Here is a 23,054-nt window from a genome sequence, read left to right as displayed (position 1 = left end):
GTGGTATAAAAGGGGTGTGAACAGGGTAAAGGGAGAGATTCTTGCCAGCATTTTACGTATCATTGCCGAAGTACACCCGTCCGTGAAAGCACTTAGCTTTACTGGTACAACATGTGCATAATGTGCACATGCATTGTCCCAATCCCCCAAAAACACACGCACACACACACACACAAAACATACACACACACACACACACACACACACACACACACACACACACACACACAACACACACACACACACAAAAAACATACACACACATAAACACACACACACACGAGACACTTTGCCATGGCCTATCATCATTCGCATCACCTCCGCTGAGGAGGTTACGTTCTTGCCGGCGTTTGTTATTTGTTTCTTTGTTTGTGTACTTTACAAAATAATTCAAAAAAAGTTAGGAACGGATTTGGATGAAATTTTCAGGGAAAATTTTCAGGGAAAATTGATAGTGATACAAGTAACAGATGATTACAATTTGGCAGTGATCCAGATCATCGTCTGGATCCAGGGTTGTTCCCTTTTCATTTTTTGTAGGATTCTTTATCATTGGGAAATATGGCCATTTTCAGCATAATGTCAATAAAACTGCACAATAAATAGATTACTTGGCATCACCATCACTCTTTTGTACACTGTATCATGATGATGACCATTAATTATCTTTTATTACACAGTGAGAACGTACGATTGTGATTATCAAGTGTGGAAATCACAATAACGGTGAAAATGAGGTGCTTGGAGGAGGTCTGCGCTCTCCAAGTGTTCTTCTGTACGATTGTAATATATTCATTACAGACATGATAGAGGCACTGTGGTATAATATTTAAAGCCTCTGCGATATTGAATTGAGATAATCTGATGTTCCTTACGGCGCAGATGTAAGAATAAGTAAGCCTAGCTGGTAACATTTTGGTAATGATCATGACAAAGCTTTGCAGATGAGCAGAGCTAGGGGGCTGAACTGCGTACACGCAACCTGATGATATCTCCAGTAAAAAAAACCAACAACAACAACAAAAAACAGTAAAACAAAGTATGCACTGTTAGCTCACTACTATAGCATAACACTGCAATGTCATCTGCGCAGTTTAATTCGTTGTTGTATCTGTTAGAATTCTAAAATTTGTGTCAGACGCAATGAACCAGTTTTTATAACCGTAGATAATCAGTTTTTCCAACATATGAAACAAACATGATGATGCATTTGAATTGTTCCTTAGGCCCCATTCCACTGACTATCGGAGGCTCATCTGATCCCCAAAATGCAAATATTTTGGCCTAACGACGAGTTCCAATGAAATCTGACCCGACAAGCTTCAGAGACTCGCACCAAGACTCACCGAGGGTGATACCAATGCCAGAAGATCCCCAGAACCAAGACTCAGGCCCTAATCAACCTACCAACCTACACTTAACAGTTATCGGACACCGGCTGGACACTCCCGTTGGCCACACAACACAAATCTGACACACATCCAACTAACCTGGCACTCACCGGACTTGACTCAACACTTATCCGACACTGCCTCGACTTGCGACTGCAAATGGCGCCGATGGCGAACTAAGCTCTGAGCTTGGTTCCTTCATCGGACGATCTCGCTTCGCCGACATGTCTGACACTGACCTGATAGTTGACCAACACAAGTTGGATTCATCAGACTGTGATTGGATAGAGGCTTACTTCGTCTGAAGCAACAAATTTTGCTTCAGACGAGTGACCGGTGAGAAAAATTTCTGTGGACCTGGCATGCCTGGGTTATTACAACATCTTCTCTGCGAACCATCATCACACGTATGGTCTTTCGACAGTCTAAATATTTACAATCATTCTCCTGGCTATAACCGTTTTTCATTGTAACAAATCAGCTTGCCTTTATCAACAATTCTCGAAAAAGAAAAGAATGAAAATGTCGCTATGACGACTGGTATGCCTCCGCCACATCGAATTATTCTCCCACAGGCTGATAGTGCATCTTGACAGTGTGAGACGACAGTTGAGTTGACGACATATTTGAAAGTGTGATGGCACAACACCAAATGTATTCAGTGTTAATACATGACTCGAACCAGATTTCACTTCTGATTGCTTCAGATTTTTCAGAAAGCAAGTATACGGGAATTTGAATATCTTCACTTGACCAGTGACTCTTGCCCTTTGACCCCAAGGCCCAGGTCTTTCTTCACAATAATAACTAACTGGTAATATCCAATTTACATTACAACATTTTTGAGCTACTGTCAAAACACGGTAAAAATGGTGGCATTTTCACACTATCATTGAACCTTTGACACCATGGCCCAATTTTTTCCCTTTTAGAATATGTATGTATTATGGTGTTATTTCAGCATCAACAATTTTTCTGATTTTCACTTGACCTTTGATCATTAACCTTTGACCCCATGACCCAAGAATTCTCAAGAGAAGGCATTGTCACGCAGTACATGCATGTATAAAAAGTTTCATGAAGATCACATGAGCGATGTCTAAGATATGGAAAAATGGCATTTTATCCTTTTCACTTGACCTTTGACCTTTGACCTTTGACCCCATAGTCTAAAACTCTCCCCAGTGGTTGTTTGTATATCATGGTATTCCATGCATTCACTAAGTTTCATGAAAACACCGTCAGACGTTGCAGAGATTTGGGGGAAATAGCTAAATCAATTTTTAAGAATTTGACCTTGACCTTTGACCTTGATTGTGTGCATTCAAAAGTTGTTAGGCAGAACTTCATCCACTCATACATACATATTATGCCAAGTTTCATTCGGATACCTTCAACATTTCTCATATCACACTGTCCACAAAATTGATTACAGACGGAAGGACTGACTGACGGACGGATCGACGAACGGACAACCTGACAACATTTAAAATACCTCCGACGACACTGGGTGGAGGAGCCATAAGAAAAACAGAAATTTCACAGTCACAAGGAAAGACGAGATGTTTACGATGAAAATGAAAATTAAACAGGGGAATAACGTACATCTTGTAAAAACAAAGAAAGAGTAATTTTACAATGTGACTGTACAATCATTAATTTTTATTTGGTATAAAGATGGGTCGCGTATGGAACTATGTATAAGCACTACACTCATTGGTATTATAATGTGATATTGCCCAAGAGGACCGCTACACGAACATATTGGTGTTTAAATGCACAAACACTCACCTGTTTATGTTACACTTACACCATGTGCTCTAGTGCATTATATGGTCCCTGTTTCCAAAATGAAACACGGAATCTGACCGTTAAGTATCTCTGTGATTTGAGAAGCTTGAGAGTGAGTGCCGTGCCACTGAGTCGGACGAGACGAGATAATTTCTAAACTTCGCCCACCTCAAGAGGTCGAGAAGACGACATCTCATGTCTCGCCTTCATGTTTTCTAGAACCCGAGCAGTCAGGAGGACGAAATCTCCGGATCTGAACTTTCTCCAACCCTTAAAAAAAATGAGAACGTGCGGAATCATCTCGTCGTCCTCTCGGTGGTACCTTGTACCTTAAAGATTAACGCATACTGTGTATCACCCAGCAAAAAGTGTTGCACTGAACTTTGTGATGATTGAAGATTCCGATTATTGCCATTCCCCACATCACGAACCATTACGGTATGAACTGTTGATGACATTCGTGTAACTGCGTTAAAACTGGTTCTAAAAGGAGTAATCCCTTTTTAACCACGACAAATGACATAACTGTATGCATGTACAATGCACTGATGAAAGAGGTTAAAGGGATCGTATAGTTTTGGTTAATACCTAATTTCACATTTCTAACATTTTTGGTGAGATAACGAGAAACCTTTAATGAAATATAAAAGAACATGTAATTCCCAAAGGAATTCACCATTCATTTGATGGAAATTGGTTTTGAAATGGCTGAGATATCTAAAACAGAGTGATTCGAATAAAAGGTGGGATCCACCTTTTATTACGATTGCTATGTATTACTTTGTTTTTAGATGTTTCAGCCATTCCAAAACCAATTTTCATCAAATAAATTTTGAATTCCATTTAGAATGGTATGCTTTGTACTATTTCATTAGTGGTTTCTTCGGGTATCTCGCAAAAATTTAAAGCCCAATCCTCATCTCCGCCAATACTATACTATCTTTTTAATGTTGGGAGAGCTTTGTGACTCATGTGACACGCACACTGTATCCTATGAGGAGTTACACAGACAAAATAAACGTGTACAAGTTGAACCATCGCAAATGATGACAGCACTTCTAGTAAGGTCATACTCTACTAAAACTGTCTCCTTTCTATAACTATTTGCTTTTACATCAAAGGAAAAAATAATAATTTGGAGTTAGGTGTCACAAAACTCTTGCATAAGTTGTTGTTTATCAAAGATGGCCCAAGGCGTTATTTGAGTCTATGTCCATAACTATCTCCTATTATATACTTGTAAAATCACGTGGTCACCAAAGTTTTGCCGATAATGTTGTGCAACATCACCTTGAAGATTGTATGATGTCATTCCTGTCTAAGTAATGCACTGACGGATTAAATCATAATGTGTAACACTGTTGGTGTATTCTGGCATACTTGTCCACATTTTGACACTGCTTTAGTAAATCATAGTTTTGCAATGAGAGTGAATGTGTGTAATATATGTATACATTCATATATATATATATATATATATATATATATATATATATATACATATATACATTGATGCACATACACATATACATATATGTATACATGATATGCAGAAACATATATGTAACTTGCTTGCTGTGATATAATGGTTTTAAGTTTACTTCACGGCACATGCAAAGCCATGCATGATGTACATCTGAACTACCACTAGTGACACATCGCAAGCTCACAAACAGAATCTTAGTAATATAAGGAGACAACTACAAAAATTAAATATATACAGTGTGGGTATATATATATATATATATACACTTGGTGATTCTATCCTTCTATGAATAGTGCTCGATATCCTCAAAGGAAGAGCTTTAGACAGAAGTATTGGAACAAGTTCACTCGGTTGACAGCAGGTTCATCTGTATTTATTGCTACTCGGAGTTTCATGTCACCTCCATGAGGCGCAATCATCACATTTTTGATTGCCTGATGATTGCGCCTCATGGAGGTGACATGAAACTCCGAGTAGCAATAAATGCAGATGAACCTGCTGTCAACCGAGTGAACTTGTTCCAATACTTATATATATGTATATATATATATATATATATATATATATATATATATATATATATATATTGAGTAAATTGTCCACATGTTGGTGCAACAATAACATCAAAAATAAAACTGAAACCAAGTTCATCCTGAAATCACCAACAGTTTCTTTCGGCACACACATTTTTGAGCGATTCGCTCTTTCTCAAGTGTTCTTGATACTGAGAGATTGTTCTCACAGTATCAGGGTTACTTGAGAAAAAGCAAACCGCTCATAAATTTGTGTGCCAAAATAAACTGTTGGTGATTACAGCATGAGCTTGGTTTCAGTTTTTATTTTTGATGTTATTACGTATAAGTACACATATATGTTATAAACATATACAGTATAATGTATATATATACTGTATATGTATATGTACATATCCTGTATTTATATACAATCTGCAAGGAATAATTGTCCACATGTCAGGGCTTTTGCTGTATTACAAATTATGCAGTAACTAAGTATAAGTTTATTTCAGCTCTTTATTGAAAACTGTACAAAATGGTAGGATGCATTCATACATTAATGACATTTGCTTTCCTTACATATATAACATTGAGGTTTTAACAAAAACTGAATGATGCGACATACTCCATGATATTTGGGAAATCTCTGGATATTCTAAAAACCCTGAACTCCTGGATTGATTTACTCCTAATACCGTATTCTCCGGTGACAAAGCCGCACCTCCGCACAGGCCGCACCCCAACTTTGGCGACAAAAAGAAGCAAAAAAAAATTTAAAAATTAAAAAAATCTCCCCCACATTGGCAAGGAAACAAAAGCGGTTAGTAGGTGATGACAATAGAAACAAAAAATACAAGTTGTCAACTGATTGCAGAACATTGCGTTATTGTCTATAAGATTGATTGAATCACTGTATGACATGGAGGTGCTCATTGGCACATTGCATAGTCCCTTACATGATTACTGTGTTGGTTCAGCAGCTTATTGGCTAGGTTGAACAGGCCACGATTTGGTTGTGCTGGCATATAGGCCGCACCCCAAGTTTTTTTGTTTCTTTTCTGTGAAAATTAGTGCGGCCTTATTGCTGGAGAATACACTATTCACCTCTTTTTTCCTTCCTTTTTGTTCCTACTGTCCTGTCATTTCTTCATTGTGATTTTTCTGAATAGTGCACCCCTGGTACACTGAACACAGTTAAAACAAAAATTTTAGAACAACAAAGTAAAAATTCAGGCTGCGAAAGTACTATTTATATACATGTATCTTTATATACTTTATTTGTTCAGCTATTCTAAAATTTCGAAATAACGAAAGAAAACTACCGCTCCTGAGGCCTTTGTAAATAACAGGAGTAGCCTGTAACTTTGATTCATGTTATGTTTGTTTGTTATCATTAAAGTCATGGTCTTGCTGAAAACCTATTCACATTTGACTGCAGGGATTTAATCATGAATACACAAATAAACAGACAAACAAACAAACCAAATGGCTCTACAAACCACATTAAATTGCCAGGGACTTGCCACTTCTGGACATAGTACAGAAACAAGACTAGTAAACATGGCATAGCGTGTGTGTGTGTGTGTGTGTGTGTGTGTGTGTGTGTGGGTGTGTCATTCACATGTTGTCCACACACTGATATTCGACACGGTTGCGCATAAAACTCCCCCTCCCCCCCCCCCCAATAATAGAAGTGACAGATACGAAATTGATGTCTACATAGCACAATCGACTGATCCTTTTAAAAAAATGTAGTTTCCAACATTTTACCACCATCTCATCTGTGAAAGATAACTTTCCCCACAAAATTAACTCTAAAGGTGCTCCTTTAGAAATGACGAAGAGAGAATATTTTCATACTTGGCCAGGAAACTCCAGAAAACTTACAACGACTCACAAGTTAGATGGAGAAGAATCATCATGTGAGCTTTACCAAATATCGGAGAATGCTCACATGAGAGCACTTTCTCTATGAATCGATCTATTTTTTTTTTTGGTTCAACATGAAGTTACTTTCACATGGAGATGCCTTGATGTGCACGGAGGCACAATGCCAAGATGTGTTCATAAAAGTGTTGGGGGGGGGGGGGTCTGCACTAGGGGGACTTGGTCAACTTTTATGCAAAGAGTGAAAATATGAGTGTTCTGCCATTTTCTGCTGGAAACACCACATAGCATAGTTACAACAGTGAGTGTACAGCAACGGGATTACAAACAAGAGAATGCATTCGTTGACAGACTCACAGATCTACTGATGTTCCTTCATGATTTGCTCTGTGCAAATTATCCCCATATGTTTGCAAGTGTGAGTAAAATCTTTCTCTCATACCTGTCAACTCAAGGTGAGTTCATTGATGTATGCACAGTTTAATAGTTCATGTCTTTATGATCAGATCTCCTGATCATTCAAGTTGAAGCTCATCTGTACTGGTATTTCACTTGAAATTGGTGCTAAATTTCTTATCTTAATGCATACTATTTATCTCTGGCATTTTCAGTTGCTACCGCTACAGCTTTCATCAGCTGGCTGACCCGTCTTTGCCTTGATAGTGATCACATGGCAGTCAATGAGCAGGTAGTAGACTTTCGGACAATTAAATCACCCTTCATCTTTGTTGAGAGATAAATAGTGTGTCGAGATCAAAAGTTTAACTCCAACTTTCCGTCTCTTGATCAGTTTAGTCAAATTCAGGAAAAAACTAAGAAGCACAAAAAGCTGCTGAAAACTGCTTATCCAATAGAGGTGAGCCAATGGAGTAAAATGGAGTCAAAAGGGGCCTGAGCTTTCGGTCCTAGCAGAATCTTTGTCAGAGGCAAAAGAAAATCTTTCTTTTTGTATGAGAAAATCATTTTTTGAAAAAAAAAAAAATCCTTTTTTTTAATTTGCTTCTGACGAAGATTCTGCTAGGATCATAAGCTTAGTCCCTTTTTGACTCTAAAAAAATGAGTAAATATATAAATAAAGAATTATCTTGTGAAAAGGGAAAGAAACATATGGGGAGATTTTAGTGAATTCAGTTGTCAGAAGAAGAAAACTTTTGAAAATGAAGCCAGTCGTTTCCTGAGATTCTACCATAAATACCAATGCTCCTCTTGACTGATGTTTCTTTCTACCTGAAGGAAGAAGTTTCAACATCATAGGCTGGTCACACTTTAAATCCTTGGGATTCAGATCACATAGAAGGTGTCTGCTTCTGATGTGGTATAAATTCAATAGTCTACTTCAAAGTTTGTGGTGCAGGAGGTCCATGTTGTGGAGCCTTCTGCTCCTGCTGTGCCTGTCTTATTGCTGATATCAAGTGCTGCTGCTGCTGTTGTTGTGGCGGCTGTGGTTGTGGTTGCTGCTGTGATGTGTGAGATTGCTGCTGCTGCTGCTGTTGTTGTTGCTGCTGTTGTTGTTGCTGCTGCTGCTGTGGTTGTTGCTGCTGATGTTGTGAGTGGTGCTGAGGTGGCAGGGGTGCCTGCATCAGGCCCGCTCCGCTGGGCTGGGCCGGTGCCACACCTGGTGCCCCGCCCGCTGCACCTGTTGCCCCTGCCCCTGCCCCTGCCCCGCCCTGCTGTTGTGGTTGCTGTTGTTGTTGCTGTTGTTGCTGCTGTTGTTGTTGTTGTTGCTGTTGTTGTTGGCTCTCCAGGTGTGACTGTTGCAGTCGCATCCGTCGGCGAGTGTAGTGCTGCCAGTGTAGAAGCTGCTGGTCTTCAATAAACTTGACACACTGGGCATTGGCTAATTCCCTCCTGAAGTGCTCATACTGCAGGAGCTCCAGGAAGTGAAGACACTGGGGAAATCTAAAGAACATAAAGATACGAGCGTACACTCTTGTCTTTCATGTCAGTCACATCTTACAATGAGACATCTATTTAAAGTGATTCAAAGTGCACGAAAGCCAATGATACTGTATCTAAATGACATATTGAAATGAGGACGCACCTGAGTAACTGAATATGCACAAAAGCCTAAAATGTAAGTTACATCTTATATTCAGAATGCCAATGAGTAAAGTGATCACGCACAAAAGAAATCTTTGCAAGTTATGATGGTTAAGGCTACAAAAATGTTGGCAAAGCATCAAATACAGCTTCTAAAAACAACCTCAAAACTGCACCAGAGCAATAATGTGGTGGGGATGTCTCTTTTCCATTTTGTTTTTTGGAACATAATTATTCCAGTTTCAAGAGAAATAAAAGTTTATATTGAAGATGTATGTTCAAATAAAACATTATATGTATTGAGTGTCTTGTAATCCTTAATTCCACATATATCATATCTGGAATAAATGCTCAAAACCTAAACAGGCCACACACTTTTTGGTTTTTGTTGGTTATTGGTAGTGACATAAATTCTCAGTAGCCAATATCAATCTATGCTTAAGCTGCTCATATATTTTACCACGAAACAACAAAAAGCAGTTAACAGCATTGTTAAAATATGATACAAAGTCTTACTTGAGATATTTGGCATATATGGGCTCCTTCCAGTATTGTAAGTACTGCAGATAATTGACAAACTTCTTTTCTTTTAAGTACCCTCTTTGAGCAAGAACTGCAAACAAAATGATACAAAAGAAAACATACACAACTGATTAATTTCCAAGGAAGAGAAATATACAGATTCATTGGCACATAACTTCCAACTACCAGTATAACACAAAGCATTTCAGTTCATTACAAGTTTTTGTATGAGATCATAGAGGAACCAAAACAAAGTTTTCACTAATTAGCAGTCATGTCTATATGTGACCCTGCACCTCAAAACAAACAAAAAGTCGCAAGACATGAATTTTCAGTTAAGACCATATTCTAAAAGAGCAGACTTTACGCTTTAAAATGATGTATAACTCAAATCAAATGGACTCTCCTAACCTATCTAAATATTGGAAAGAAAGCACAAACTCAGGAAAAGTGTGAACTGAGAAAAGAGGCTCTGAAGTACAGTGTCTATTCAAGCGCTTAATCTTTACCAAACCGTGCTGGCTGTGCCATGAATGGGACAAAAAAGAGGAAGTAAACCACCAGAGTAACAACAATGAAGGGATTATCAACTTAAACTGAAATTAAGCATGCCTCATTAACACATTCTGTCCATAATTAATGCCAACTTTCAAAGCAGTAGCACTATCCTTTCAAAAGTTATTAGAGTTGAAAGTGAAGAGTGTGTACAAGGTTTTTCAGAAATGAAAAAGGGATTCTAAAGACACACCCAATCACACTATTCTACCAAAAATGTTCGAGATAAACTGCTAAAAAACACACTTTCCTGCCCGTTTTATGATACCAAATTTTAGCATAATGTAAAAGAAGACTCGCTCTTTCAGAAAATATGAAAAAGTCAAGTTCGGCTAGGTTGACCCATTTCACTTATTTTCAGTCCTCACGTAAAATCAGTGTGTGCGACTTTATGTTCGTTTTGAGGTGCACGGTCACATATATCAATACAAATTTAAACTTTGGCATATCAACACATTTCTTTTAATATGGGTAGCAAGGTTCTGCAGAGCATAGGTGTTAGGGAAGTATATAGTTTGCCCTTCTCAACAGATTTTATGTAAATGATGTACAAATATGCAGACGTAAATTACAAAAGCCAAATCATTGGGATGCATAACTCCATGGCAGATGTGAGATCTCTTCATGCAATATGATAAGACAAGAAATGTATCATGCCACAATGTCTGGCTGCCTCACAAACGACACTGGTATCACGGAATGTGAGAGCATGTCTCTTGATCTCTTTCTCTGAACCGTATCGTATCTGGAGATCCTAATCACTTTAGGATGCTATCTTCACAGTAAAGATGTATGTATTGTGCAATTCTTGTACATCATATTAAAGTATTTTAGCTAAAGCTGACATAATCAGAACACACAGTGCATGTTTAGATATCCATAGAGCAAATCAAACTCACTTCACTGTCTAAGGAACAAGTGCATTATGTAGTTTATCCATCGAGTCATTTTCTTCTTTGACAAGGATTTACATCTTCATGAAATTAGTAATGACTGGTGATCTATTAAAAGTAAAAATATTTATAACTTCCAGAGTAAATTTATGGTATACACATCATTGTGCACTCCAAGCTGTATAACACAGTTGTGAGAATGTCATACTACACAATTCTTTGCAGGGAGTAACCTCTAGAGGTAACATGTACATAATGTTTGATGCTGAATAATGCATGTTGAAAAAAAAAACAAACAAACAAACAAACAAAGCACTCACAGTTGAGATAATGAGGGTTTGCCAGACACTGGACAAATTCCAGTTCCACCTGAAATCGAATTTGCTCCGGATCTTGTAGAGAATCCATTCCTTTGAAGACAGAGTCAGAGAAGAAACAGACATGAGTGGTAACACTCTGAAGGACCTATCACAACAAATCAACAGAAAGTCAATATCTGATACATGCTCATCCTGTGAACAAGAAAGAGCACTGAGATCATGTATCATAAAGAATATTGCTTGGATGCTCTACTCTCAAAACACTGAATGGTGAATAGTTTGTAAGCTCAGATTCATTTACTCATTGCATGTAGCTATCATTTCTTTAACCCAATGAGGATGGGCTGATTTTGCTACAACAAGCACTTCCCATAGACACCTGCCTGAGTATACTTGAGACTTGTCCTCAACGGGTTAAAATCATACACTTATCAATAAAAAGGAACATGCTACTCCTTGTTCAAGTTGAAGTTGACTTAAAAAGACTCGGAAATCAAACAAACAAAACAGAATTTATTCTAGTAAAATCAGATATAAAACAAGGAACTTGTGAATGTTGAATGCGATGGCATGCTAGGAGACAATTTTAATATCAAATTCTCGATCCTGTATAAAAAGTCCATTTGCAGAATAACATTAAATGATGCTGATGATGAATAAAAGCATCAAGTATTCCAATCAGTCCCCAATCCCTTAAAAACGGCCCAAAATTTTCCCCTCTCTCCTTTACTCAATGTCATTCAACTGTTACATTCCAGTAGATCTGATTTATTAATTCAAGTTCAACTAAACATCTTATTTTATTCATTGCAATTTAAACCTCACACAGGTTCTAGACTCTTAAAAAAAAACACAAGGCAATCAATTCAATCTGGCACAAGATAGTTTTCAGTCGACAGAGCAGAGCAGAGAGAGGGTCTGGGGAGCATGATCAATGATCTACAACAAGTTAAATACTCTGAGCTTTGAGTCACTTTGAATATTAAAGGGATTGTACAGAGTCAGCCGAGATGGGGTTTAGGTCTAGACTCTAGGTTTCCAATGTTTTTCATGAGATTTTTTTTTAGAAAGACCGAATAATAAACCTCTTATTTTAGTCTTAGGAAAAGTTAAAGAGAATATAGATTTAATTCCAAGAGGAGTCCTAAGTTTATTGGATAAAAATTAATTTTGAAATGGCTGAGATATCCAGAACAAAGCGATCCTTTGTTTTACTTTGTTTTTTAATATCTCTGCTATTTCAACACCGATTTTCATCAATCAATGTAGACCCCTATGCTCATAAACATTTCTTAAATTGGTTTCTATAAAAGTAGGCTGATTTTTAGTCATTCTATTTCTAGATACCTGACTCTGAGTGGTACTGCAATATTGGTAGGCTAGTATTTATAGTAAGATTCTACTTCCCAAAAAGTAATAAAAGCTGATCAGAATCCTCACCTTAACCAATACTAATTACTATACCATCCCCTTAATTCACAGGTAGACTAGAAGATTCAAGACACCTAAGAGCCTATGACTAACGTTACGTGTATGATAGTAAACCTTACACTTTACTGTGCTGAGTAAAATTAACACCTTTAAATATAAAGTTAGACATTTCCACGCACGCATAAATTTATAGGTGGGACCGAGGCTTGACCATGTACGAAAAAGATATCCAAGTTTTCACCATCAAATAGCAGCAATTGATGTCGGGCATACCTGCAACATTGCAAATACACAATTTATATAGCACAAGACCTTGAAACGGTGAATGATATAGAAAATCTGGACACAAACCTTGATTTTGTTGCTGTGAATTCACGGACATTGTCGACAAAAGAAATTACTCAAAAATACTGTAGCGCCATCTACGTTGAAATATAGAATAACTTGACAGAAAGTGACGCGGGCCCAAGCATGTTTACAAAATATTTTCAATAATTTTGACGGAATCTGTGGTGAAAATTGATGATAAGATCGTAATATTCAAGCTCCATCAGAGTTCTTGTGAACTGAGAAGATGAAGCTGCTCAAACCACCTTGGGTTAATCATGGAGGTGAGTTGAATACGAGATTTTATCATTCATTGAAACCTTGGCCTTTGCATGCATTTTATACCCCGAATTCACAGTCCCATTCAGTAAATATGCTGTTCTTACCTTGTAAGCCCTAATGCAGCATGAAACATGCAGACACATAACCCAGGCCACGGCCACGGGCCACCCACCAGCACAGACACGGTACACACTCGCACACGCGCACAGCTTGCCTTGACAGAATAATGATTAATCATACTGTACGCTCCACAGATCGTAGTGGATGGAGGCCGGAGGTTGCGTAACAGTCAGTCCGCAGCCATGGCAGCGTGTGCGATAATGAGGCACGAACAACAATTTTATTCAGAATCACGTTTACGCAGTTTGTGCCCTTGAGACTGACGAGATTTCGCGATACTTTGCGAGAGTTTTTGCAGAGGTCGCAACAGCACTAACTGCGACCAGCCCCAACACGCAGTGTTGGGGCTGCGCATTGTAGCAGACATGATCATGACAGGCGAAGTATAGCGCCTAAAAATCAATATGAAATCGCAAAAATTCTGCAATATGAAGACTTACAGGTGAAGATGTAATGTTGAAGACTGACTGCGTTCAACTTTTGGTTCTGGCAATAGTCCCTTTCTGCTCGGTTTGATGAGTTAAATGCGACTCGGTCGAGAGGAACTCGGGAGAACTACATCTTATACAGTCAATGAATTTGAGATTTGTGCGCATGCGCTGGCCGTCAAGTCGTGTAGCTTTGTGGCAAGGCCTTATCATACGGTTGGCAAACCCTCTTGCTGTATATTGCGTTGCTTTCTGGGTGGGTGCGCGCGCGCAGGCCTTGTCAGAAGGCTAAACGCATTGCGACTCCGCCAGCACATGAATATTTACGTGCGCAGTGTACTGCATACTGATTTCGAAAATGGTGAATGGGATGGGGAGCTAGGACTACGGACCCGTATATGGCCGTGAAAAAAACGTTTTTTCAGGATCATTGGACCAGTGTGAACAAGAACAAGGTGAACGAAGGGTATTAATTAGATAAGAATCTTATGTATACTATAAAAGTACGTTTTTTCCTCGTGATATTCGAAACTTACGGAGGTGCGAAAATCTTTGACAGACTGTGTATGTTTTTCAAGCTTACCGATATAGCACTCTATTGACTCAGGACGCTCCCACAGTGTGTAACTGTGTATACGGGAGCGTCCCGGGGTTACAACAGCACTAGCTTTCATAGCTTTCGCAGTGCATTGTTTGATCCAGGATGGTTAGGTAAGTTATAGAGCTGATTATGCACATTAATTTGATACCTAATTTCCCTATTTTTGATGTCAATATAGTAGTCCATTTTAGCATCAAAGTAAACAATTATTTTGCCAATGTTCAAGAAGCTTTTAGATCATAGTTTGATGTTTTGCTAGTTCCTGACTGGTATTGAAAATAGATCTCCGTAATTTCTTCGATTTCACAATCGTGAAACTTGAGCGAGTATGATCAATTAAAAAACGAAGAGGGGCACCATTTTTAAGGTTGTGAATTTTCCTGTTGAAAACAAGGCAAATTACGTTTTCTTACTGGAAGTGGGGTAGTGAATGAACACGCGTGGAATGTGTTGTTGATACCCAGACAATGGTCGTGGACAATGGCCAGGATTGGAATGTTTCATGAGGAATTCCACTATCGCAGCTAGTCTCTGTTCATTCTGAAATAAGTGGTGTGTGCAAGCACATGGAAACATGTGCTTACTTCTTTCATGTGCATGCATTTCACCCTGTGTCAAGAATTCAGACTAGCAGTGCTCGGGGCAATCCACATGAATAATTGATTAAGCATTCATGTGCCTTGCAGCAGAGCTCGGGACAGGTGGCAGCCAGGTCCATTGTTCAGGGTCATTGTAAGTTCACACTCACATACACATCATTGGTTCCTGTGTAAAGTTCAAGTTTTGTATAGAGAGTGAAAATTCGATCACAATCTGGAACCTAACATTTAAAACTCACAGCATTGAGTCAGCAGCCAATGGATACTACGCAATGCGACACGCCGCGTCTTGCGACAGATTTCGACCAATCACAGACCCGGAATTCCGGTGCGAATGCGAGGATAATCTTTTTAAACTCGACGCTAGACATGTCTCTGAATTTTGCTAGTTCCTGACCCGTATTGAAATGAAGATGGGAAAACGTGCCCTTATTGTGATACTATATACTTTAGCGGACATAGTCTTCACCATATTTTAGAGGGGCATGAAAGATTACAGGTTATTTTTTTAGCGTCAAACGTGAAGGAATATTTTTGAATACAATACCGAACGTCGAGAGGGATTTTGATATTCTATATTCCTCTTTTCTGTTTATTTTGATCATGAGCATATTTGCTTATGTTTTCTCTTTCAGTCGATACTAAAAGTGTCGAAAACTGACGAGAAATACTCATTCTACACGGATTTATTCATGACCATGTATCTGCTCATTACGTATGCAAGCACCGCTCAGCCGTGCATAATACGACTTGAATAAATACGTGCGTTTTCGCTCGCGCTGCGGACTGACTGCTAACAAATTCACGATCCAAAGTCAACTTCATCATGTTCATGGGTCTATAGTATTTGTAATCTTGAGTCTATGAGAGGTTTATTTTCTTTACAATTTACAGACCTCGGGTTTAACTCGTCTTAACTTGTCAGGCTAAGCCAGACGCAACCTGAGTCTCTACTGCAGTGAGTGCAGCTCTGCTCTCAGCTCTGCTCTGTCTAGCTGTCAAGTTATTGTGTAATTTATAGACACGAGATTTTGCTAGTCTTAATTTAACTTATTAGCGGTTATGTTTATTATAGATTTAGGGGGTAGATCTATCAATATGTCTATATTTCTTTGAATGGTTCATCACATGATGATGGCAGTATGGTAACATGAGATGTACGTACAAATGTGTGTGTGTGTGTTAAGAGGGATATCAGGATGCAGCCCCCCCCCCCACCTGTTTCAACCTGTTCAAATGTAACATAGAATCTAGTAGAAAATCATGAAGAAATTTTTGTGATGATAGCCAAAAGTAGCGGAAAATCCTGAATATTAATGTAGACTGTCTATTGCGAACGTTTCTGCTTTACAGTACATGTATTTGCACAAAAATACACTGTACATGTAACTATAAAAATGATAATGCACCTTCTTTTTTTCATTCCCACAGATGGCTCTGATGATCTACAATTAAGATAAATGCCAAAGTGGTTACATGTACAGAGGAATGCATGTGAGGATGTCAGCAAAGTTGCACTGTCAAATCTATCACGTTTAATTCTATATTTCTCTTACTGCAGGGAGACCCATCTTTGGGGTCGATGTTCACCCAGATGGAACAAGATTTGCTACAGGAGGACAAGGTATTTCTTTTTCTCTCTTTCAAATCAGTCTTTACAAACACTGAGCGAAAAAAAAAAAAATAATGAATACAAATGTGCTTGGTATGGTTGATGATGGCATGGATCTTCATCTTTCATCCAGACAATACAGCATTAACATGTGCTGCCTTACTGTCGTAAATATTGATTTGACATTGATGAAACACTAAACCACAGATGTAATGTTAGTATTTGTTTCTCATGGAGGTATTGTTCTTCAAAAGTATTTTGAACTTGTAGTCCAAGTGTGTGTGTCAAATGTACATTAGTTAGCCTAACCTGAAAAGTTTTATATAGTATGTAGCACTTTGCTGTTTGGATCAGCTCCTTATCAAATACAACAAATTATTTGTTGTTGGTGACTTTGGGCTGAGAAGAAAGAAATGACTTGAAGACGAGAACTACATGTAGAGGATCTGCATGTTGTCATTATTATGATAGGTACCTTCCTTTTTCCCTCTTTATTCTAAATCTTTGTCTGTGTTTTTGTTTGCATTTTCACCAGGTGATGACTCTGGGAGAATCATAATCTGGAACATGGCGCCAGTCATGAGTGAAAAGGATGAAAAGAATGAGAATGTTCCCAAACTCCTGTGTCAAATGGATAACCACATTGGTAAGTTAGAATGTCAGCTCTGAGGGTCTTTGTTTTTTTCTGGTGTTGGCATCATGACAATTACATTTAGCATAAAGGTCCTGTTTACATGTAACTTTGGGAGCAGTGATTGTAAAAAATGTTCAAGATATCACTTTTGATACGTAATGTGTAGGTCAGTTGTATCACAAAACATCTTACATATAAAAATTGTTCAATAAGGCCTAAAATATAAGGAGATATCAATATTATCAATATTTTTCTCATTAAACCATAACTGTAGACAGTTTAGTCTGGAAACATCTTTATTGTAACTATTGTTCACATTTTGTATATTAAACAATACTTAACATTGATTATACTGTTTCAAATTTTTACATTGGTTTTTTTTTTTTTTGATCCCTAACTCACATTTTAAAACTATTTTGAAGCACTAATACTTGGTTTTTGTTTCATCTGCAAATGGTAAATTATGCGTCTAAGTTCTTCACATGTAATGAGAGCAAGTGTCATGTGTGAACCTGAGTTAGCTACAACTAATATGGGTGTATGTGTATATTAATGCAAGTGCAGTAACATGTTCATTGTTTAAACTATGACGAATATTGGTTCTTTTATTAGGGTTGTTCACAAAGTTACTTTCATACTTAACTATAGCATTGCAACATGTAACTTGTAATCAGTTAATGTTGTTGTTTCTGGTATTGGTTATGACTGTCTTCTGGTTTTTATTTTGTGACCATTTCAGTAGTTTAGCACTTTCAATAGATTTCCATATGTAGGAAGAACAGTGGAAATTTTGACATGCCTGTCCGAGCACAAGGTAAGAATTGCCTTGCATTATGATGGTTGCTTTTATCTGTGACTTCAAATCAATATATTATTTGGATGTAGTTGGAAGTCATTTGCTGACATCTCTGAACTTTGACCCCTTACAGCCTGTGTGAACTGTGTTCGTTGGTCAAACAATGGCTACTACTTGGCTTCAGGAGGGGATGACAGACTCGTCATGATCTGGCAGATGATGGGGTATGTGTCATAATAGGAATCTTTAGATGATGGGGTACGTGTCATAATAGGAAGCTTTAAGTCTGCTATGCGAACGCTTACATGACGATTGTGTTGGTCGTTCTCTCTCCCTACGTCCTGTTGCAAAGTAGCTTAAAGCCTGTCGCACACTACGACTCATAACCTTACGACTGACAGACTTTGGATCCGAAATAAATCACAGTATCCTCAGAATAAACACTGCTTATTTATTTCAGATCCAAAGTCTGTCAGTCGTAAGGTCGCGAGTCGTATAGTGTGCGGCTGGCTTAAGATTTCGCAAAGACACAGCCTACGTGTATGAAAAGTAAAATGGTGCCCCCATACATAATGGTCATTACATCATGTAGTTTTTTGCATTGTGAATTAGAGCAGATGCTGAAATGGCTCAGAACCAGCGTGAGAGCTCAGACGACGCAAGAACCATTCTGATTTTAAGTGATTTTAGCCATGCGCAGAACAAGTTTTTTTTTTCCACCTCTAACATCAGCATTGTGAAAATCTGAAGCTCCCTACTGTGTGATGTGTACAGCAAGGTATTAGTTTGCAAGCGGCTTTGCCATGACGCAAACTCTCTAGAGACCCAATAGTGTGGGGATTCCATGGAGTGGGAAGGCTGGCCCAGTTTGAATGTATTCAAGAATCCCTGTAATGAATTGTTTATAGCCTCATCACCAATCTCTATGCAAGAACACACAGCCAGAGTCTTGACTGGAGTGGGCCGTTACCGATGAGCATACTCTTCATTGCATGTATTTGCTGACCAGTGCTGTACATGTTTTTTTAATGTACCCTGGTGGGCAGCAAATAAATCAGGCCATGCATGAATCCCCACACTAACAGGTATTTAGTATTAAAGACAGCTGTATGGTAGTAGTGAGAACAGATCTTTATGTGATTTCAAAAATGACTGTGTTTAAGCTCTAGTGGATATATCCACCAGATGAATTTATTTTGTTTTGTCATTTAGGAGTAATGAAAGAATAATCAAAGAGCAATTGCTGATGTTTTTCTTCAAAAAATAATGTATTTCAATCCCTGTATATGTGTGTGTTATAGAACTTTACAAAAGTTTACACATGCTTATATGGAGATGCTCCCATAGAAGTGTATCTCCCATTTCAAGATGAATCAATCAAATTAATCAGAAGAAGTGGCCAAGTGAACTTGCATCAAGCAGAAAAAGAGTGACAGCTTAAGGAAAGAAAAAAAATCAATTCCAAACAGATACAGAAAGCAGGAGTGCACATGACTGCAGTGTATTTGCAGAAATTATGTACAATATTGATATTTTTCAATATTTTTGTACTTGGGAAACCCACACAAAGTAAAAAACACCACTGATCCGGCATGCCACTCTTCTTTACTGTGATTGTCCATAGGACAGGGACCTCGTCTGTGTTCGGTTCGACCGTGAGAAACGTGGAGCAGTGGAGGTGTGCCTACACCCTACGGAGTCATGAAGGAGGTGAGCCTGGCCTTGGGATAAAGTGATTGACAGATCATGAATCAATTATTATCAGAAGAAGATATAATGGACAAAATTTATAAATACCCACATAAAAAGGAAGGTAAAACATTTCATGATTGTATGAAAATGTTGGAAAAGGGGAGGAACGCTAAAAAAAACACAGTATTTGCAGGGTGCATTCTCCCAAACATGATTGTACAAATTACATAATTGATTTGCTATTGCATAATACAGAAGTGGAATTGCAACACTCAATCACACAATCTAATCAAGATTTTTTTTTTTTAAAGATGGATGCAGAGGAGATGAAAGCATCCATTGCTCCAAAAGATGTCTCCATCAGAATCCAAATACTCTTCTGTGCTTCTCCTCGAAGTTGAAATGTTTAGAATTTATTGAAAAAAAGAAAGAAGGTGAATATTACAGCTAGAGAATAAAGTAATGGTTAGTGATTTGTGCAGAACTTTGCCTTGAAGTAAAGCGAACCAAATACTGAGATTTCATGTCTTTTATCGAGGTGAGATGAAAGGTAAAAAGAAATGCCATACCACTTTTGTCGAATTGTTTGATTTTATTTTTATCATCTCATAGTGGTAGTAGCACAGTGAAGGAAAAACAGAAGCAAACCATGGTTCTGCTATGGCTTTTGTAACCATGTTTCTAGAGAGGGTTTCATGCGTAACCAGGATATGATTTGCTCGAGCTAACAAAACATTGGTCACCTGATGTGGATTCATTGGGTAATCATGTTATGACTTCCTTCATGTGATGCTCCATCAGGGAACATGCGCCAGGAGACCCATCTAATCTAGTTTGATCCTGCCTTGATAGGAAAAGATTTGTGGCTGATCTATTTCACCGGTCTCGTAAGAGTTGTGGTGCGAGTATAAAGACACCATGAGAAAAAACAGAAATCAAGTCTGAGTGCAGTTTGCAAACAGACCATCATCTGTTCTATAACTTCAGCATCTTACAAACACAACTCACACTTTAAGATTTCCTTTACACCTCTCCTTAACCTCACAGAAGCACAACGGTAAGTATGAAACATATATATTGGTATATTAAGGAATGGCTCGCAAGACAACTAGAGCCGGCCGTTTATTGTCAGTATATATGCATATAATGACACGATGCATTTGTGTTCGCTTTCAACATGTAATATGACACAACTGTGTATTGGCGATGATAAGCCCCTAATAAGCCCTGGGTAAAAAACCAGAGATAAAACTCAATGAGCAAAAGACTCAGGAAAACCTTGTGGCTCATTAAGGAGCATACATTAATACCGAATTATTACAAATGAATTAAACTGGTCGTGGTGAAGATGCAAGCTAGAATGATTTTCTACACACGTTAATGCCACTATTGATATGCCCAACATTAAACACCTTACTCTGACAAGCCATCTGTGGCATTCCTGATTATTCATATGTCCGATTCTCTGGCTCCGACAGAATGCGTAAGCATGAATACATTAACAAACAAATTAAACAACATTTGCCTGCTATTCAAACGTAACGCAGGCAAAGAATATTCTATTGCACTATTGCTGACCCCAAAAATAATTAATGACATAAATTGCTGTAAATGTTGTTATCACATGGACCAAAAAAAAAAAAAAAAGGATTTAGACAAGGATTCCACGGAGTTACTGATGACCCTGTATACTAACAAGTACTGACATAAATATGGGTACATGGGCCTGTTGTGGAAGTCTTTTGGTCCTTTCTTGATATGTTTGCATCACACAATTTGAGAAGGAATTACTTCAGCACAAGTCTGTTATTGTCTAAATCTCACAAATTTTCAAAAACTGTGCTGAGTTTCCCCCTTAAAACAATGTTGACGGGCTTTTATTTGATATGAAGAAAATGGAAGAAGTGATGTCCTGTTTTCTTTCTTTTCTATGACATTTGCAGATATCCTGGACGTGGCATGGTCACCGCATGACCTGTGGCTAGCTTCATGTAGCATCGATAACTCGGTCATCATATGGAATGCTGCCAAATTTGGAGGTGAGCACAACGATCTCAGCCACTGGGTCTAGGCTTCAGACAGTGAAGCTAATTAGAGTTTGCTGTTTTCTGTGTGTCATTCAACAAGATCATGTCAGAATTCATGATGACAAGCATTATCATCTTTCCCTGAGTTTGCAAATCTCTGCGCAAAAATACTGTAACACCAGAAATGTTCGCGTGCATTTTTTAATTTGGCGAATTTTGCGAAAGCCAAAATTTGCTAAATTAAAATGCCCGTGAAAGTTCTTGTCTACACTATATGCATTGAATGCCAGTTGCAATTTGCAAAAATTTCATGCCCCAAATATTTTATGCTGTACAGTTCTGCCATCTAAAAGTTATTCTTCAATTCATTTTAGGATACAAACTAAGAGAGAATAACTCAGGCTTTGTTTAATTGTTGTCATGAAGTATGGAAGGACTGTGCAAAAAAGAGAGAGAGAGAAAGAAAGGACGTTTATTATCATGAGTCTATTTACCTACAAATGAAAAATGCTTAATTTATTTCAGAACCACAACAAGTGTTGATATTTCTTTGTCTCATTGTCTCGTTCAGAAATGATAACCGTGCTGAAAGGTCACTCAGGGTTGGTCAAAGGTGTTTCATGGGATCCAATCGGGAAATATGTGGCATCACAGGTAAGTTTCATAAGCGCATAGGTCACCATGAAGGCTTATGCAGTGTAACTAGTAGAATGTGTGAAATGGGCCTTCAAGCCAGAATGATATTGTACATTATAAGGTTTTTGGCAGGACCAAAGTAGAAATTCTTTTGACTTAAAAAAAAAATAAATAAAAAGGGAAAAAATCCATAGCATGTAGTTAGACCTTCATTAGAGTACAGTCAAACAGGCAGAGTTTCACTTCAGTTGGACTGAATGAAATGTACAAGTCTGTGAAGTTCAAAGTCTATCAAGTTTTTGTGAAACAATCATTTTTTGGGTGTGCCATAGGTAATAACTGTAGCAAACAAGTGGTAGTATGAACTGACAGGAAAGTAGGTTCCCCAGAGTCTTCACAGAAGGAATGCTCTGACCGTGCACACATTCTTTACTGAAGTATGATTTCATGCAATGCTATGTGCTTCAGG

At 38.1% G+C, this 23,054-nt stretch overlaps 2 protein-coding genes across 2 annotated transcripts in view; one reads left to right on the top strand and one right to left on the bottom strand.

The window, feature by feature from the left end:
- Positions 1-8,242: 8,242 nt before the first annotated feature.
- LOC139735041 (uncharacterized) lies at positions 8,243-13,213 on the bottom strand. Its single transcript, XM_071645815.1, has 4 exons — positions 13,183-13,213; positions 11,401-11,490; positions 9,627-9,723; positions 8,243-8,969 (listed from the first exon to the last, which is right to left on the bottom strand). The coding sequence occupies exons 1-4, from the start codon at positions 13,211-13,213 to the stop codon at positions 8,402-8,404; spliced, it is 786 nt and encodes a 261-aa protein (XP_071501916.1). The 3' UTR covers positions 8,243-8,401.
- The window catches only part of LOC139735040 (protein HIRA-like), a 31,160-nt gene continuing 21,215 nt past the window's right edge, over positions 13,110-23,054 (top strand). Inside the window, exons 1-7 of the mRNA XM_071645814.1 lie at positions 13,110-13,442; positions 16,750-16,812; positions 17,336-17,446; positions 18,364-18,454; positions 19,855-19,940; positions 21,866-21,961; positions 22,521-22,603. Coding sequence (XP_071501915.1) covers positions 13,406-13,442; positions 16,750-16,812; positions 17,336-17,446; positions 18,364-18,454; positions 19,855-19,940; positions 21,866-21,961; positions 22,521-22,603 — 567 coding nt within the window. The 5' untranslated portion in view covers positions 13,110-13,405. The remainder of the gene's footprint in view (positions 13,443-16,749; positions 16,813-17,335; positions 17,447-18,363; positions 18,455-19,854; positions 19,941-21,865; positions 21,962-22,520; positions 22,604-23,054) is intronic.

This window comes from Diadema antillarum, unplaced genomic scaffold (assembly GCF_040938485.1).
Source record: "Diadema antillarum isolate AM-2024a unplaced genomic scaffold, OU_Dant_1.0 seq00000562_RagTag, whole genome shotgun sequence".
In the NCBI taxonomy this organism is placed as follows: domain Eukaryota; kingdom Metazoa; phylum Echinodermata; class Echinoidea; order Diadematoida; family Diadematidae; genus Diadema; species Diadema antillarum.
This window is presented reverse-complemented; position numbering and strand designations above follow the sequence as displayed.

Coding starts and splice junctions, on each gene's coding strand:
- LOC139735041 (XM_071645815.1), bottom strand. CDS start 13,213: ATGTCCGTGAATTCACAGCAACAAAATCAAG. Junction 9,724..11,400: donor AAACCCTCATTATCTCAACT/GTGAGTGCTTTG, acceptor TTTTGTTTGCAG/TTCTTGCTCAAAGAGGGTAC. Junction 8,970..9,626: donor ATATATGCCAAATATCTCAA/GTAAGACTTTGT, acceptor TATGTTCTTTAG/ATTTCCCCAGTGTCTTCACT.